The sequence below is a fragment of the Notothenia rossii genome (assembly GCF_949606895.1).
Source record: "Notothenia rossii genome assembly, chromosome: 10".
NCBI classification, from domain to species: Eukaryota; Metazoa; Chordata; class Actinopteri; order Perciformes; family Nototheniidae; genus Notothenia; species Notothenia rossii.
The window spans coordinates 20,571,385-20,589,962 of record NC_136908.1 but is presented as its reverse complement, the minus strand read 5'-3'; the positions used below and the strand labels follow the sequence as shown (position 1 = coordinate 20,589,962).

At 41.2% G+C, this 18,578-nt stretch overlaps 1 protein-coding gene across 2 annotated transcripts in view; it reads left to right on the top strand.

Moving 5' to 3' along the window:
* epha10 (EPH receptor A10) overlaps positions 1-18,578 on the top strand; it is a 147,784-nt gene that overhangs the window by 85,793 nt on the left and 43,413 nt on the right. For both annotated transcript variants that reach the window (XM_079654732.1, XM_079654731.1), the window contains exons 4-5: positions 6,388-6,543; positions 13,767-14,096. In XM_079654732.1, the coding sequence (XP_079510858.1) occupies positions 6,388-6,543; positions 13,767-14,096 (486 nt within the window). The remainder of the gene's footprint in view (positions 1-6,387; positions 6,544-13,766; positions 14,097-18,578) is intronic.

Below are 18,578 nucleotides of genomic sequence, written 5' to 3'. Positions count from 1 at the left end.
AAAAAGCCAGTGATATATAACAATTCATACAAGCGCATTTAGTTATGTGCTTTTGTTTGTGCAAATTTGTCGCTGTGCATACGTGCTACCTTCAATGTTGTCCGAATTAGACGTGTCTCTGGCTCAAAGCTCAAAGCTCGTCCAAAACGCAGCTGACATTAAGATCCCGGCAGAGTTATTCACTAGTTACACTCCTGTGTTCTCGGTGTGTTGTCAGTCTGTGGTAACCAGGGCGGAAAAGTGAATAAAATTATAAAGCAAAGCGTTGACCTGAATGGCATGGCTCAGAGCTTCCCCCCGATTACACTGTGAGGAGGCAGCAGCCAGTCAGTGGGTTGACTTAAATGAGGTCTTTACTTTGAGCGGATAACAGGGATTTATGCTGTAATTCAGGGGCTTGGTCATATCTTCAAAGCTGCTCAACGCACAAACAGGTTATGACACTACGTGTAGCGCAGGAAGAAATGGATGTCCTCAAAAAGCCGATGGTGGAAAGTGGCACAAAATAGCTTTTTTCATCAGTCCCTTAATGTGAGCAAATAGCACTCGAAAACCGATTACTGTTGTAATGTGATATTGAACCAATATGCTTAATTTATTTTTTAAAGGGATCCTGGGTGGTGTCTTTAAGAGAAAACAATGAATTGTTATCTCAGTTCAATAATTCATGCTCTCTTATCTGTAACTGTACAGCCATTCATGTTCCCCAGAGGATGATCCCTTGACTTTTCATCTTGGTAAACATGTGTTCTAACAATGGTTTCCCTCAGAATGAAAACAAAAGTGATCCCCTGGCCTTTCTAGGAACATCATCATTACACGTTACTTGTTAGACGCTTTTATCCAAAGCGACTTACATACTCAGTACTGTGGGCAATCCCCACAGGAGCAATTTGGGGTGAAGTGTCTTGCCCAGGGACACAACAACATGCTGAGTGCAGTGGGGTTTGAACCTGTGCTCCCATGATCCAAACACCAACACTCTACCCACTGCGCCACACGCCTACTCATCAGAAGGTCAAAATGTAAAATGTTGCTTTGATGGCTTGTTAATTTCCTTGTGATAAATACAAAAACCTAAAGTCTTAATAACACTTTAATATCAGATATCAGAAACCCTTCACATAATATTTTACACATGATGTACTTGACACTGACGGTAAAGGAAACTGTATACCTGTTGACCAGGGTTCTTCACTAGCTCTTCTTTGGGAGAAGAAGGAGCATTTTCTATTTATTCATAGCATTTCCACTGCAAGTCTGGGGATACAAACTGTCAATTCTATAAGCCTTCTTCCCTACGCTCCAGGGTACTTTAAATCCACTCTACATTTGGGCTGGAGTTAATATCTTAAAACGTTTTTGCTCTGGACAAGTGTGGTTTAAATTCAATTCTCTGCAGCAGAAGTCCTATTATTAAAACTGGGCTGAACCATATATCTTTGGCGTCATTGGTTAAATATTCCTTAATAACCTTTCAGCATATTGTAATTTAAGTGGTCTGAGAGAAAATCTGCCCTCTGCCCCTTGGCCCTGTTTTCAGGATTTAGAAAGTTCTCCTGTGTTGTTAGTGCTTGCAGGCCATGTCAGAGAGAGGGAGCATATCTATTTAGCATTTTGCAGGATGGTTTGCAGGAGGTACATCTTGAAAAAACAATAATTTTTGTTTGCCCAATAATGCAACAAACACACTGCCTCCACAAGCCTTAAGTACTTTTGTTTTAGTGAGTTTGAATCTACCAAGTTCAATCAAATGTCCACTGTTCCAATGCTATCAAACACCTCTTGGCACCTCATCATTTTACCATTTTATAATTTGACCCAATCTTAACTCTTAAAATGTACCAATCACTCATTTTCCCTCAACCCACCTGTGTGTGTGTGTGTGTGTGTGTGTGTGTGTGTGTGTGTGTGTGTGTGTGTGTGTGTGTGTGTGTGTGTGTGTGTGTGTGTGTGTGTGTGTGTGTGTGTGTGTGTGTGTGTGTGTGTGTGTGTGTGTGTGTGTGTGTGTGTGTGTGTGTGTGTGTGTGTGTGTGTGTGTGTGTGTGTGTGTGTGTGTGTGTGTGTGTGTGTGTGTGTGTAAAAGAGACCTTCATAAGAGTTTGATGGTAATGAGAATTCATCTTGTGGATGTTAACGCTGCCTACCAGCTGAAATAATTAGCATCAGATTCAGCATCAGCCACACAGAGGGCACTGATCTGAATGAAAGCTCTCGGAATTATTGATTTCCTCCTACTGGGATCACATCCTCTCTCCATTGTATCCCTCCTTCATGATATCACCTCTTTTTCTTCCTACATGCCTTATAAGCTTCTGCAGAAAAAAAAACGAAACCCAGATATTACAAACCAGTGCCTGAGTAAAACTGCAGCCAAAAACCAATGACGGCATCATTTTGTGTGTGTTCATTTGTGTGTGTGTGTGTGTGTGTGTGTGTGTGTGTGTGTGTGTGTGTGTGTGTGTGTGTGTGTGTGTGTGTGTGTGTGTGTGTGTGTGTGTGTGTGTGTGTGTGTGTGTGTGTGTGTGTGTGTGTGTGTGTGTGTGTGTGTGTGTGTGTGTGTGTGTGTGTGTGTGTGTGTGTGTGTGTGTGTGTGTGCAAATGTCTGAAGCAAAACTCTTTTAGTGTTATTAATATTAATTATGTGTGCTGTCAAGGATTGAAAGCAACATTTCATTGCTCACATTCCTTGTATTAAGTGCCTCATGATTTATTAATGGGTATGTTTAAGGTTAGAGAAAAGAAAAGGGAGGAAAGTAAGAGAAGGGCAAACTATAAATTGATTTCTCCCCTAAAGACAAAAGTCTATTAAAGTCATTTGTGACCTCATTGAAATGTGGATTATTTGGCCTTTTTAGGCTTCAGTCATTAGATGGTGAAACTGTTGGGTTTAGCTCTAACTGTCATGTTGATCCTGAATATTGTCCCTTAATTTATCTGGTTAAATTGATACCACACTTCTCGTTTTATCCTGCAACAAAGGCTCCACCATACATGCTACACACTTTACTGTTAAATATATATATATATATATATTCCCACTTAAGATGACCTTAGTCTCTCCCGCTGTCCCTCTCATCTCTCCCATCTGTATGCATCACATGTCTCTGCTTATCTGTTTACTGCCTCTGTAAAGCTGGAGGAGTCCATTCTCCCTCCTTTTAAAATGTCCTCTCTCAGTACACTGCGTAACCTACCGTCTTTCTGTCTTTCACACACCATCTGTCTGTCTCCGTTTCTCCTAAATATCTCTCACACCAGTTGGTCTCCTGCCTCAACCCCTCACCCCCTCCCAAAATCCCCACACCCTCCTCCTTATACAGTAGGACTTGGCATGTCGCTGCATATCTATATTATTGCACCTTGAAGAATGTTGTCTGTATGTGTGTGTATGTGTACGCGTGCTATGTTCTATTTAATCGAGGCTCCCTGTTGGCACATCGGACAAATTGATCAGTTGGTTTGCCAGCTGTCCTGGCAGTCTCCTTCTGTCTCTCTATTTCTCAAACCATCCCCCCTTTCTCACTTCCTGTTTAACTTGTGTACCTTGGCAATCAAAAGTGAAAGAAGAAAAAGTATTGTAATGTTTGGAGTGGTCTCCCTTTTTTTGTTCTGCCGGCGGATGCATTTTGGAGATTCTTACATTCTTCCATCGGCAGGTGTCTGCTCGCCCATTTTGACTGACGTGACCTTCCCTGGCATCGGCTGCTGGCGTGCTTTCCCATGATCCCATGCTGTGGAGAATGATGGGCAGCGCGCAAAGCCAGCTCCTTTTGTTATCTGAGCCGCACATATTGTCTTGATACACCCATATCATTAGACACACATTTCCAAGGTGGGCTGGCTAAATGTGTGTCCACGCTGAATTGAAGAGATAAGTCACATCTGCAGCCAGACACCACTATGGCTAGCTTGCTTTTAAGCATGATAGGTAGAGAATGCAAAACCCATTTCTGTTCTCATAGATCTATGCATAATGTGGCCTTGATTCGGCTGCTATTCACGCTTGATGTCCTTGGCGTGGTGAGGGATGGATAGTGGCAGCACGGTCAGGAACAAAGAGAGTCTACTCCAGTGCTGTGTGTGTGTGTGTGTGTGTGTGTGTGTGTGTGTGTGTGTGTGTGTGTGTGTGTGTGTGTGTGTGTGTGTGTGTGTGTGTGTGTGTGTGTGTGTGTGTGTGTGTGTGTGTGTGTGTGTGTGTGTGTGTGTGTGTGTGTGTGTGTGTGTGTGTGTGTGTGTGTGTGTGTGTGTGTGTGTGTGTGTGTGTGTGTGTGTGTGTGTGTGTGTGTGTGTGTGTGTGTGTGTGTGTGTGTGTGTGTGGTCCCCATGCTTGGGTGTGCTGTGAGCTGAAAGCAAGAGGCTTTTCTCTTTGTAATGACAGACATTAGAAAGTCGATTACAAGGTTTTTACAGCCTGCAACTCACAGGGAAACACACATGTACACAGGCGCAGTAAAACACACTCACCTACTCTAGTCTGAGCCAGGAGAGGCTGACGAGGCCTGCTAATCGATGTGTGATGGCAGGACTTTCATGCGCGTTTGGAGTAAAATTGGCTGAGTTAAATGGGTGGTATAACAGACACTCCTTTCAGCTTTCGAGCTTGTGTCTTGATGAAAGTTCATAGGCCAAAATAATTTAGGGACAGCAGCTTTGTGTTGTCTTTGCACCAGCTGTGTGTACCTCAACCTGGCTGTCTCGCAGACAGGACCATCGTCTTCTTTCTGCATAATTGTTTTCTAGTGTGACACAGTGCCAGTGGAGGGAGAGGAGCTCTAGCATCTTTACCCACACAACTCTCAAGACCTCTACATCTGTGCTCATACCTTAAATTCTATCACTATTTCAAATGTTGCTGTTGCTCTCTTGAAGGGCTGGTTGCAGAAGTAGCTCACATTGCTAACATCAGCTAATAACTTATGCGTCTTAGTTGGCTAAGTTGCAGACATTAACCAGTCAGTAGGGACAACTAATTGGTATTGATTGTTTTAATTGTTTGCCTCGACTTCATTAAACAATCTCATCCTTATTTTTGGTGAGCTTCCAAAAGCGAGAGGGCTCTCTAGAGTGTCCTCACACAGGGAAAAAAATTGATTGTGTGTTTTAGGAGTCTTCAGCACTGCCTCATCTATCATGTTCTTGTAACACAACACTTCATTGGGCCTTGTCACCTAATAAACCAGCAAAATGTCACTTTGTGGACAAGAAAATTCATTGTAAACTTGCTTAACATGATGCGTTAACTGTACACTGTCCAATGGAGTACTATTGTTGAGTGGATACAGGCTCTATATGAGCTGTGAGTGCCTTTGTAATATCAGTTGGGTTCATGTTTGGAAAAGGGAGCTGTTTGGAGCATAATAGAGAGTTGAATTCAGGAAATAGAAAGAGATGGGCAATGTGCGGAGAAAGGTAGAATGCAAAGCAGGGATGAAAAATAAACTGATCGGGGGTAAACAGATATTTAGGGAGGAATATCAAAACGGAAAAATGAAAGAAAGAAAGTGGAAGATTGAGCATACCAGAGCTTATAATGTAGATCTGCTGTTTAGCATACAGTCAATACAAGAAAGAAGAACAAAGTATTGAGCGGTAGCTGGCTGCCTGATTTCACACCCATTACAAAGGCACGGCTAGTGGAAAATGAAACTGCATAGAATCATAGTGTAAAATAACCTGCCCGTTGTCACACATGCATTGATAAGCTACTGTGATATGGTTTGTATTCTGGTGTGATGCTCATGTAAGTTCATGAGTGCTTATCACTATCGCCCGCATTCCCACCTTTTCATCTTGCAATGACTGAACAGGGAGACATTTTTTAAAGCTAGCAAATAAAGTTGGAAATGCGGAAAACAAAATGAAGTTAAGGGGGTTTTGCGGTTGCGTGCCTGCTCATTGGTTTGGCTTGTTTTTCTTTGCTGGTTCAATCTAGTAGCAGGCTTTGATGCGATGTTCCAGGGCCACTGATCACACGTAATGTTAGAATTGTGTTTGTCAGACGGATTTAGCCCATCTCTCTACTTTACCCCTCTAATTATATAATGTATCTCTTCTCTACTTGCCTCTAAACTCAGTTGCTTTACATTTTTTCTCTCCATTCATTCCTATTTCTTTCTCTCACAAATTGAAAGCGAGATAAAACAACTTTTTCTTTTGCCATCAAAACACTGCAATGCTTCTTGAAATGTTGGAGTTCCGTCGTAAAGAAGTGAAAGTTATATAACAAGTATTTGTTATTAGTCCCTCTGGAGAATATCTCGGTTTCAAATTCCTTCTACGCAACACAGTGGGAATTGCGTTCATGCTGTTAAAATATGACTCTCAATGTGATATCAATTTCTCTGACATATCTAATGAATGATATATCTGTGTGTTTTTTTCCAGCGTGTCCCCATGGATCCTACAAGATGTCCTCCAGGCAGCAGGAGTGTTTCCCCTGCCCGGCCAACAGCAAGGCAGAGGAGGAAGGATCGGTGGAGTGTGTGTGTGAGGAGGACCACTTCCGAACCCCGCTGGACACACCCTCAGCCGCCTGCACAAGTAATACGATTATTTTTGTTTGTGTGTATCAGTGGCGAACCGTGTCTATCACAACTGGACCTTCTGTAGACACATTTACATTTTCTAACATTTTATTCATATAATTAAATAGATTTTCTGAATAGAGTGTTTCAGGGTATTCTCTGAATACCTTGAAGGCCCTGCCGGTTCGCCACTGGTGTGTATGTAGACCTTACTTCCACACCATATCACTCACACACTGTATCCTTTCCTTTTTGCATTAAGTGAGCAATTTCATGTTTGTGAGCCAATCATTATCACTCTCATGCCCTTGCTGTTTGCCTCTTTATACTTTTAAAGACCGCTTTTACCCGTCCTTCACCCCAAATCCTTTTATCCATCTCCCTTTTTTTTCATCTCAACACCTATTCTCGTCTGACCTGCGCCCCTTTCCCCAGTCTCAGTCTCGCCATATATCCTCATCCTCCCATCCCCAGCTCCTCCTCATCAGCCCATTTCCATGTCTCATCTCCCCCAACCTTCACCTCTCCTTCACCTCCTCTAGAATTGAATTCCTTTCATGTAGAAAAATCCATCCAAAAACATGTCAGATGTTTCTTTTAATCATCCCAGGAGGCTGTCTAACAGCTAGAGACGAGTCTTGTGCTGCTTTTGTGATTATAACGTTGTGAGTTTTTCAAAGAGGTTTTTTTTTAAGATCAAAGAACATGTATCTTTGAACAACCATCATTTTTTCCCTTCATATTGCTCATTTAAAGTGTTAGTTAAACACTACATTTGCTGTTTTGTTTGAGAAAAAGATAAAAAGAAGGGATATTATTTATTAGACTTTGTAAATGTTAAGGATGTCAGTTAAATCCAATCCTTGTTGTTCTAAAAGTGAGAGAAAGGATCCTTTTAATAGTACACATGATCTTTTGTCTAAAGATGGGCTTTTCCCCCTCCCCACCTGCGCCTAATGATATACACACATTATGTCTCCATCCACTTCATACAGTTTTCCTGCCTTTTAACCTTTATCCCTTTTTACCCCCCACCCATCTTTCATCCCTTATACAGTCTCCCCTAACATACTGTATGTATTCCTCCAGAGAGCCCATCAACCCAATTTCCCCATCTTTTAACTTGACCTTGGACATTCTCTCCACCTTTTATCCCGACATTACAGATCCATTTTCTGCTAAACATCCATTATCTACCTCTATACCGGGCCACACAATCTTTTTCCTACCCCCCTCCACTTTTCCCTTTTGACCCCTGATCAACATTCCACTCCTTTCTTTATGTCTTTCTCCTTATCTTGGCCACTCATCATTCCTCTTTCTACTAACTGCCTCTTCACATTTCCCTTCCTCTTCATCGGCTTTGTCCATGCGCGTTATCACCCCTCATTTCTTTCCTCTGTCAAACTGAAATCTCATCCCTTTATCCTCGAGGGACAAATCCCATGATCTGATCCCCACTGTCTACGCATTATCCATTCATCCCTCACATATTACCTTTTTCTCACCTCTTCTCACATACCGATACCCTTCTCCTCCAATGAAGATGCACTACAGGGCCAATAAGACACAGACCATACAGGGGAGCTCTATTGATTTCTACACAGCGTATTGATATGGCTTAGTAATTAGATGGAGGAATAATGGGCTCTATGGACCGTGAGTGCTGAGGACAGTAAAACCCGTGGGATCACAAGGTCTGTGCGTGCATGCTTGTGTACGTGTGTACATGCGTGTGTGTGTGGTCATACTAGCTTATATGGTAACGGCGATGGAGGGGTGTGATTACAATATTGATCGCTGAGCTCTCTGATCCCGGTGCGATAACATTTATAGCAGCCTAATGACCACCTTAATTACACTATTGATTCGGTAATTATGATCTTCCCCAGATTTGGCTAATCCACCGCATGGTACCCAGGAGAAGGAGAGAGATAGAGACAGCCGGATGAATCTAGAACTGTAGGAATAAAAGAAAAAAGTAGATTTAGCCAGATGAATGAAGTTTGATATGTATACCTTATCTTAGCAATTAGATAAGTAGTTCATTTACCCTATCCCTTTGCCATTCATGCCTAAAATAACCTACTTTGTTTAAAACAGAAAGAAGTCACTGCTGTCTTTTTTAAATGATTAGCTCTATATTCCTTTACTTGTATCCTGTAATATATTCAAAAATATTGCATTACAGAACATTTAAATATGTGGTAGTGGCATTGAAGAGTTATTCTATGGAAACAGTGGAAAGAAATGCCCCACTTGGGATACAGAAATATTTATTTGTATTTATGTTTGGCAGAGTGGAACTGCCGCTGACAGGAATGTAATGGTAATGATTGTAGCATAATAACTATAACAAAAAAAATGTGTTCAAGTAATGCATTTTCTTTTTCAATGTGCAAGTCTGAAAATGGATTTTTGAAAACCAATGACTTCCAGGAAAAAGAATTATTTTGCATATTTTATTTTAATCGTTTATTTAGCAGGCACAATGCACAGTAATGAACAGTTAAAACATTCAAATGTGTTAAGCGTAACAGTGCCAGATTTAGCTTTGAGCTCATTTCCATCCGCAGTCCCTCACATAAACCATTTAAGAAGATTACATTTTACAAACATATGATAATGCCTCACGTAAAGAAATGCATGAATGCAGAATTAAGTGAGCCTTAGAGCAGAAGTGTAAAACAACAAGTATGTTATCTGCTTCAGAACATCCTAAACATATTTATAATTAAAAACATTATTATAAATTGGATATAATCACTTTAACTTAAGCCATTGTTTTGTGTGTTTTGAAGTGCAGATGTTGCCATTCTTTGTTTTTGGTGTACGCCATATTGTTCGGTGCAACCAGATGTGACATAATGGCTAGAGGAGGTAAAACCAAATGCTGAATAAGACATTTTTGGGCAACCATTTTGCAAAGCTATCAACAAGTGAAAACACAATGTGAAAGGGTACTCAGAGCGGACAACGTTGTGGTAGCAGCCTGTCAATCTCAAAGTAACCAAGCCCAAAAACAGACACTGCTTCATTGTCTTTTTTACCTTTTTATTTATAACTTATGAAAAAATATATATATATATATATATATATATATATATATATATATATATATATATCATGCTGTGTTGAAGAAGTCTTTAAACTACATCTTGAGAGACTGATAACTTACAATCATGTTTACAATCTGAACTGAAGTAATAAAATAAAGAGAAGAGTGAGGTAATTTTCTCATAGACTACTACCGACCTGGGGCCGTATTTACAAAGGATCTTAGGGCTAAAAGTAGCTCCTAACTGGCGAATTTAGGAGAAACTCCTAAACATAATGGGCGTGTCAGTCTTAAATTTAGGACTCCTAATTTTATTCACTAAGAGCAATTCACAAAGTATTTTAGGCCTAAAAGTAGCACCTAAGTTTAGGAGAGCTTAAAAGTCCTCGAGAGGACTCCTAACTCAGTAAGACCTATTCACAAAGAATCTGAAAATGGCTGCGAGACGAAATGTTTTGGAGACAATGGAAGACTGTGAATTGATCAAGAGATATAGGCTAAATCGTGAGGGTATCAAACTTGTTGTGGAATTAGTGCGGGATGCAATAACATCCCCGACTAACAGGAATAACCCGATTAGTCCGGAAATAAAATGTTTGGCAACACTACGATATTTAGCAACAGGGAAAATGCAACTTTGCAATGCCGACGATTTAGGAATATCGCAACCATCAGTCAGCCGTGCCATAAACCAAACCATCAACGCGCTCTCTCGACCACATATCATCCAACAGTTTATCCGGTTTCCTTTGGAAAATCAACAACTACACAGGATCAAAGCCAACTTCATGGCAATTGCAGGTATGCCCGGTGTGGTCGGTGCTATTGACGGGACGCACATAAAAATAATTGCGCCATCAAAAGATGAGGACGTGTTCGTCAATAGAAAGAAAGTACATTCCATCAACACGCAGATTGTTTTCATTCATCATGATAGGGGGACTTGAACGGCGTTATGGACTGTTATTGAAAGTGTTTAAGTGCCGGAAATATGCTCATTGGATAATAGTTTGCAGGGTGCTTTTAATTGCCTCCTTGATTTAATGCAATTTACGTATTTTTATTGTTTGCTCTCTCTCTTTAACGTGCATATACAACGTCATTATCGTGGTCTGCACAAACTTGTCATCATGCGTGTATTCTGCTAACTGCACTGTCCATAACTATTTGATAGGAATACATTTCTAGCCTAGGCTATTTCCTTGTTTTTCGGTGATTTAGTGGGCTCGTTTGTGGGATGTTGCGGATGAGTTTCAGCGAGACCGCCTGCTCTGAACAACCAATCACCGTACTGACCGCTTCTAGACTCATGCACAAGAATCGACGTAATCCATAGCAACGGCGCGTCACTCTTAGTTCACTCTTAGTTCACTCTTAGTGATTTATCCTTAGTATGAGTAGGTCTCAGCGGCTTTGTGAATAACTTTTAAGAAAAAAAACTCCTACTTTAAATGTTTTAGCGCGAGTTAGGAGCACTCCTAGCGGTAAGATAAAATGCTTTGTGAATACGGTCCCTGGTCTTGTTTTTTCGACCCGAGGAGTCGCCTCCTGCTGGATATCAGAGAGAATGCAAGTTTAAGGGATTTTCGCATTGCGTCACTTTTCGTACCTGAGATTGCCGCCCTGAGCTACAGCCCCAGACTGTACGCCAACTTGACAAAGCGGCCAATAGTAACGACTTTAGTGACCGTAACATGATGCCATTTAGCCATAGACTAAGATATGGAAATGTTTTTGGATGTAAATTATACCCTTGAAAAGCCCTCTAGAAGTAGTGCTACTGAAACTAGAAGTTGAATTACATCCTAAAACTATTTTGTAACTTTATTATAATTATAATAGTATTTGTTCTTTAAATGCCCTTCCTTAGTTGATACCTTATTTTTACTGTCCCTCATGGACAATGGAGTCCAATAGTGGATTCATATCATGAGTCACGGAAATCTTCAACCTTTCTTCAGGGAAATGTATACATCTGGGCTCTTTATAGACTTTATTGGAAATATTGTGAATACAGCATCAAGATTTCATTTTCTTAGATTTGATTCATTATGTTTGAGCAGCATTCGACAGGGAGTCAATGAGTCATAAGTAGACAGGGGAGGGGGGTACAGAGACAGATGGAGAGTTGAGAGAAACCAAGAGAGGGGAGTAGGTAAGGTTTTAAATTACTCATTTTGAGGATGATGAGAGAAAAAAGGGAAACTTCAAGAGAAAAAAAGGCCGAGAAAAAACGAAACGACATGGAGATGTGAATGAAAGGCCCAGCTGTGTCTATGTCAAATGTGTGTGTGTTCGCACGCTGACTGCTCTCCGGGCTTATGCAACTCTGTGCTCCATGTGTGTGTGAGCTGTGGTGTGTGACGCCACGCCCGGAGCTGCACACCGTCACTTATTCATTACACAGAACATGCACACGCATACAGGAACACATAAACAATTCATGGCCTTTAATGGACCTTAGCGCTATTCAGCATGCATGTGTCGGGACCTGGAGGAAAAGGCACAGGACAGCCAGGGCACTGACTTAGTGAAGAGATGAAGTAGTTTAGCCTTACTTTTTCAGCCCTTTTTAATACTGGCTGACTGTATATTAAAATTGTAGATGTGGTTGTTGAATTTAAAGATTAATTGGCCTTGATAACTCCGGTATAATCCAGTAACACGCTTTTATTGACCTGTTTTATCTTCCGTGATGCATGTGGCATATCACAACCCTCCTATCAAATCACATACATGTTCCAGGAGAGTTAAATACCTTCGTCATGGTACCTCAGCTTTATTTACTTCTGGTGAGTGAAGGATGTGTTCCACGCAGCACTGTCAATGTCACTAGATTATGGGAAAATGTGGTATCCATGCAGATGTTTACACAAAGGGTAAAGTCATTGAAGGTCATCCAAACCCATGAACTGCGTCTTACTGCTTAAGTGCTTTTCTCTTTCTGCATCATCAATAATCCCTCTTTTATCCAAATCCAAGATTTAAGTAATCATCGTAGCAACAACTGCACGTGTTGATTTGCCTTTACCCACGAGGGTCAAATGATTTTCATCAAACCAATTGTTTTTTATCATCATATCCTCATCATATCCTGGATGAAAAGGTATTGTCACATGATGAGCAAACTGAGCCAATGATCATAATACCCAATGCACTCAGTCCAACAGTCATGTGAAAATGCTCATGCTTCAGCAAAAATGATGTTTGTGTATTCTCTTTTCATGCAGGTAACTATGTTTCATGTTATTGCTTTCATTTACCATATTATCAAGCCCATTTCCATAAATGCCCTTCCCCACATTTACATTTTCTGAAATCACAATAAGTGGATAACAAGAAGAAGTCTTTGAGTGCAATATTTCAGAGTACTGCTGCTATGATCGCTCCGGGGTGTATAATAAGCATGCCATGATTAAATAAAATGTAAAATCCTCTTCAATTGCTGCATAACAAATTCAGAAGCGAGGACGTGTTTGATTAATTATTGATGTTTTTAAAAGAGAGAATACAGCAGTGGGAAGTAGTGGAATACAAATACTTTGTTACTGTACTTAAGTACATTTTTCTGGTATCAGTACTTTTCTCCACTACTTATTTTTTTGACAACTTTTTACTTTTACTTCTTACATTTTTAACACAAATACCTGTACTTTCTACTTCTCACTTGTTCACAACAGGTTTGTTACTTTAATTTGAATCTGCATTTGGTGGCGTGATCATTATAATTTAGAGTCATTGCGTGCCTATTGATTTGAACACGATCCGTGTATCCATCATTTCCTGGTCGTCTCTAAAGAAGAGCGACCAATGAAAACGTTGTCATGTTGCCATTGTTCAGCATGGAAACATTCATTAGCTAACAATGACATAATTGTTCCATTAATATAAAGGGAGGTCAGGTACTCTATAAAACAGTTTGGTACTTTTTACTAAACTACATTTCGAAGCCCATACTTCTTTACTTTTACTTGAGTGAAGAAGTTTAGTCAGTAGTTATACTTTTACCAGAGTATTTTTAAACACGAGTATCTGTACTTCTACTTGAGTGAAGGATGTGTTTACTTTTGCCATCTCTGGAATACAGTGCCCTCTCTGTCTCTGTGTGGCTTTTTTTGTTCTCAAAAAATGGCTACGGGGATTGTTGTAATAATCCAAAATGCAATTGTCTTACTCTCCAGGGCCCCCCTCCCCGCCTAGAGACTTGGTGTACACCCTGAAGCAGTCCACACTGATCTTAGAGTGGGCGGCTCCCTCGGACACAGGCGGCAGGGTGGACCTGACCTACAGCGTGGGGTGCCGGCGATGCGTTGGGAGGCAGTGTGAGCCGTGTGGGACGAGTGTGGGCTTCGTCCCTCAGCAGGTGGGGCTGACGGAGAGGACGGTGACCCTGGTCAATCTCCTCCCCAACACCAACTACACCTTCACTGTCGAAGCCTTGAACGGAGTGTCAGAGCTGCTGCCCAACAAGCGCTTCTACACCCTGGTCAACGTGTCCACAAGCCTGCCAGGTAAGTCCCACTTTGACCTTTAAAAACAACCACACACGCTACACACATTCACTCACATGACAGCATGTGCAGGGAAAGGGCATTTTACATTTACAAGCCTGCACACTCAGGAAAACAGCTGAGCAAGAATGAGGTCACACTGCATTTAAAAAAAAAAGATGAAGAGGATGTACTTAGGACAAACCCAACACACTTGGAAAGCTCAGCTCTAAATGATTTTGAATTAGCTTGCACTGCATGTGTCTCTTAATTTGAATATCTTTTACTTAGGCCACATTTTAAGAAAGTCCACAGTGATCTTGCTTATTTGACAGTATTTGTTTTTCAGGAGATTAAGAAGCAAAAGTGGTGTTTTGCTTTGTGCTGATGTTTAAAACCCTGGCTGTGGGGAAAAGATTATCTTCGCTCTGGGTTTGTTCTTTGCAGAATGTAATCTCTTGTGATCCGTTTACTACAAGACAGCCTCACGCGATTAATCTATTGCCTTAACTTTGTGAAAAAGCACCTCTGACGTTAAGGTTTCATAAAGGTATATTAATTTCTCTTAACGTTGGAGTACAGAGTTGCTAATGCATCATGCATGGGTTGGCTGCTTATTCATACAAACAGCCACAACGTTCATGCATACACAATCACAGATGTAGAAACATGGACACTCTTGCATGTGCTGTGTAAGTCTATGTTCATAAATAGATGTATGCACACTCAGACACACAGTGACCTTTGATGTAATTTATGTTAACACTCCACATGCATGCATGAACATAAAGTTCTGTAAACACATAGGGCTTTATGTAACCAAATGTGCATCCAGTAGACTGATTCTTATTTGTCTTTAGCAAGACAGACTCTTTCCCCGTTCTGTGCCAGTCATTGCAGACGGAGCACAAAAGTCTCGCCTGGTGGAGGTGATCTCATTTTCATCAGCAGAAGCCTTCAGCAGGCCATTAGCCAGAGGCTTGAAAAGCACTTTGCCAAGTAGCCCTGTCACCCTGCTCTGCAACAGCACTATTTGGAGGACTTCAAGTGTGAAAAGAACAACCACACATACACACACACACACACACAGTCTGGCTTGAATCTAATATACCATACCTGTCATACCTATTATGCATACTGTTTTTTTTTACAAAATTCTGTTTGCAAATCCTTCATTTGCAAATGCAGTTGGTATAAGACATGTAGCTATAATGAAGTAAATGTCATATGAGGGCAAAGGGACTGAAAAGTGCTGCGCGAGGAAGCAGGTGATGGAGAAACAATGAGAAAGTGAGAATGGCAGGAGTGTTTGTGCCACTGATTGGAAATTGGTTCGGAGAAATGAGCTGCATAATGAATGGAGAGCTGTTAGTCATATGTGAGTGCTGCGATGCTAGCAGCATGCAGTATGGCTTTCTGTTTAATTTCTACTGAGCTGTAACAGTTTGTAATGATGTACTCCGACTTTATTAATTCAAGGGAGTAAGACGTCTAAAAACAAGCATTGGGTCTTTTATATGTTATGGTTCATTACTTAGATCAAGATGGAAGCTTTAAGGGGATTGTTGCGGGTATTTATAATGAAAGTCTGTGCTTTTTAGTGGCCCAGATCTCTTGTTTGCCATCTGTAAATATTATGTAAGAGTAACATCTGGACAGCCAGACTCCCTTACGCAGCGTGTACACGGCGGCGTGCGTTGAAGCTTGCCGGTGAGCGTGTCTGAAACCCGACCAACAACCAATCACAGGAATCTCCAGCCCCGGACACACAAGTACGCGGGTTTGATTGGCTAGAGCTTGTACTGGCATATGATTTGATTTGCTGACGCTTCTGCCGAAGCTTCAAAAGTTGAACATTGCTCAACTTTTGAAGCGAGCAACGCTCCCACAATGCAGCGTCAGCCAATCAAATCCCGTTTATGAAAATCTGCCAATACAACTGCTAGCCAATCAAACCGCGTGTATGCTGCGAGAGCCATACCGCAGCTAATTTCTATGTTCCATAAAATGGAGGAGAAAATAATCATTGCGGCAGTGAATCACCCGGTGCTGTATGATCAGTCTCTGTTCATCTAGCGGGATACAAACCGGAGGAGCCAGGCATGGAGGGAGGTGGCAGAGATAGTGGGTGAAACTGGTAGGTTTTCGCCTGTTTGGGGAGTTTATATCCAGTGTATCTCGTTTAAACATGGACGCTGCTGTGTGGACGCTCCGTTAGGGTGAGGCAGAAGCTAAAGGAAGGCTTTATCGGAGCGTCTACACAGCAGCGTGCGTTGGCGCTTGGCGGTGGGCGTGTCTGAAGCTTGGGGAGTCAACGCGAGCAACGCGACCAACAACCAATCACATGAATCTCCCGCCCCCGACATACAAAGCAAAAAACATTCCATGCCAGCTATATATACTGTCTATGCCTGCTAGCTGTCCATTCAATGTTAAAACGAGGTACACTGGATATAAACTCCCCAAACAGGCGAAAACCTACCAGTTTCACCCACTATCTCTGCAACCTCCCTCCATGCCTGGCTCCTCCGGTTTGTATCCCGGTAGATGAACAGAGACTGATCATACAGCACCGGGTGATTCACTACCGCAATGGTTATTTTCTCCTCCATTTTATGGAACATGTAGAAATGACCTGCGGTATGGCTCTCGCAGCATACACGCGGTTTGATTGGCTAGCAGTTGTACTGGCAGATTTTCATAAACGGGATTTGATTGGCTGACGCTTCCGTCGAAGCTTCAAAAGTTGAACATGGTTCAACTTTTGACGCGAGCAACGCGTAGCTACGCTCCCCACAATGCAGTTCGGCGAAGCGTGACGTCACCCCATTCAAAGTGAATGGGCAGAAGCGTTAAAGCTTCAACGCACGCCGCTGTGTGGACGTAAGTGTTTGTAGCGCATCCTATTTCTGATCCGTCAAACATGACTCAGAGTGACATGTTGTTTGGAGATAAAGTAGCCAGACAAACGCAATAAGTTGATTTAGCCGATTTGTGCCTTTTTACAAACACAGAATATCTGTGAATATGACACAGAATATCAGTCATCTTATAAAAGTTGCATTTTTGTCAATACATTTTCTGTTCGTACTGCCACTATAAAAAAAAAAAACTCAAATTTTAAAGGCAAGTGTCTGCCCTAGAGTTTTGAGTGGCCACAGCACCACATTAACCGGTAATCAACTCAACTAACTGAATGATTCAATTACTGTAAAATATGATCAAAGTTTCAAGACAATATTCAAACAAAGTGCTCACCTTTTTGGACGATAAAGCCCAGTTGAAAAATGCAGAGATGCCCCACATGTGGGAAATGGAGAGTGTAGATAAGAACCCCTGCAGATTTCAGTTGGAGACCCTGTTTACAGCACTCAGTTCAAACGGTTCAAACCCATCATTTAAAATGTTCCAATTTAACTTGTGAAATCAAATAAACTTTACACAGGAAACTTAATACATATAGTTGATATAAATACTTAAAATGTAGATAACTCTATGTAGGCCAACAATGTTAAGTTTTCGTTTTTACAGTGTAAGTCTTTTTGAGTGCACCAAGTAGGAGAAACAAAAATGCTTTAGACAATTGTTAACAAGAGTATGTTGTGTCTGCTCATAGTTTACCCTTTATCTGACATCAGTTGAAATATGATAGCCTTGCTGAAGCTAACATGGCTAACAAGCTCCAGCTGTCTAAAGGGATTTAGCTATAGCTGAAAACACCAAGCTCCAAGGTTAGGGACATTATATCAGAAGAGGACAAACCTGTGGTGATTATTTTTCCCGTCCCCAGAGTTCTTTCAACCTTTCTCCCTTTTATCTCCCCTTCTCTGTCTGTCTGTCTTGTCAGCAGTTGCTATGGCGCTGATTTGTGGTTATTATGGGGTATTAGGGTGTGAGTTGTCCCGCTAACCCTGTCATCCAAAGGGATTGGACAAGGGGTTAGAGGAGTGTGTTTGCAGGGGTTCAGTAGACTTTGTGTGTCAGGGAGGATTTAGACTGACATTTGGTGCGGGGTGTTTAATGCCGAATGTGTGTATGTGTGTGTGTAAGGGAGAAAGAGAGAGAGACAGAGCTGGTATTGGATTTTGATATGTGCTTTAGAATTACTTTACACATGTCTCGTCTTACCTCCCCTGACCTCACCTTTTCCATTTCAGATTTTGTTAAAATACATGGTCTTATCACAAGGAGAGTTTCCCATTGTCCAGGTTAACGGTTTGCAAACTAAAGGTTACCTCAAGCCTTTTGCATCAAGATGGTCAAGTGAGGTTGAAATGTGTTAATGTGTCAGTGCTCATGCATTTAAGTAAGTATTGTTCTTCTTGCTTCATACGAATATCTCTTTCTTTGCAAAAAATCATTATAAAGATAAACAAAAACCATGCAAGAAACCATTAATTAAGTTAATTCAAAAGAATGAGCTAAACCTGTAAGTAGGCTACTACATGTTTTTTTTCATTTTTATTTTTGTTGTGCTCAATATGCATTAACACTTCTTCAAAT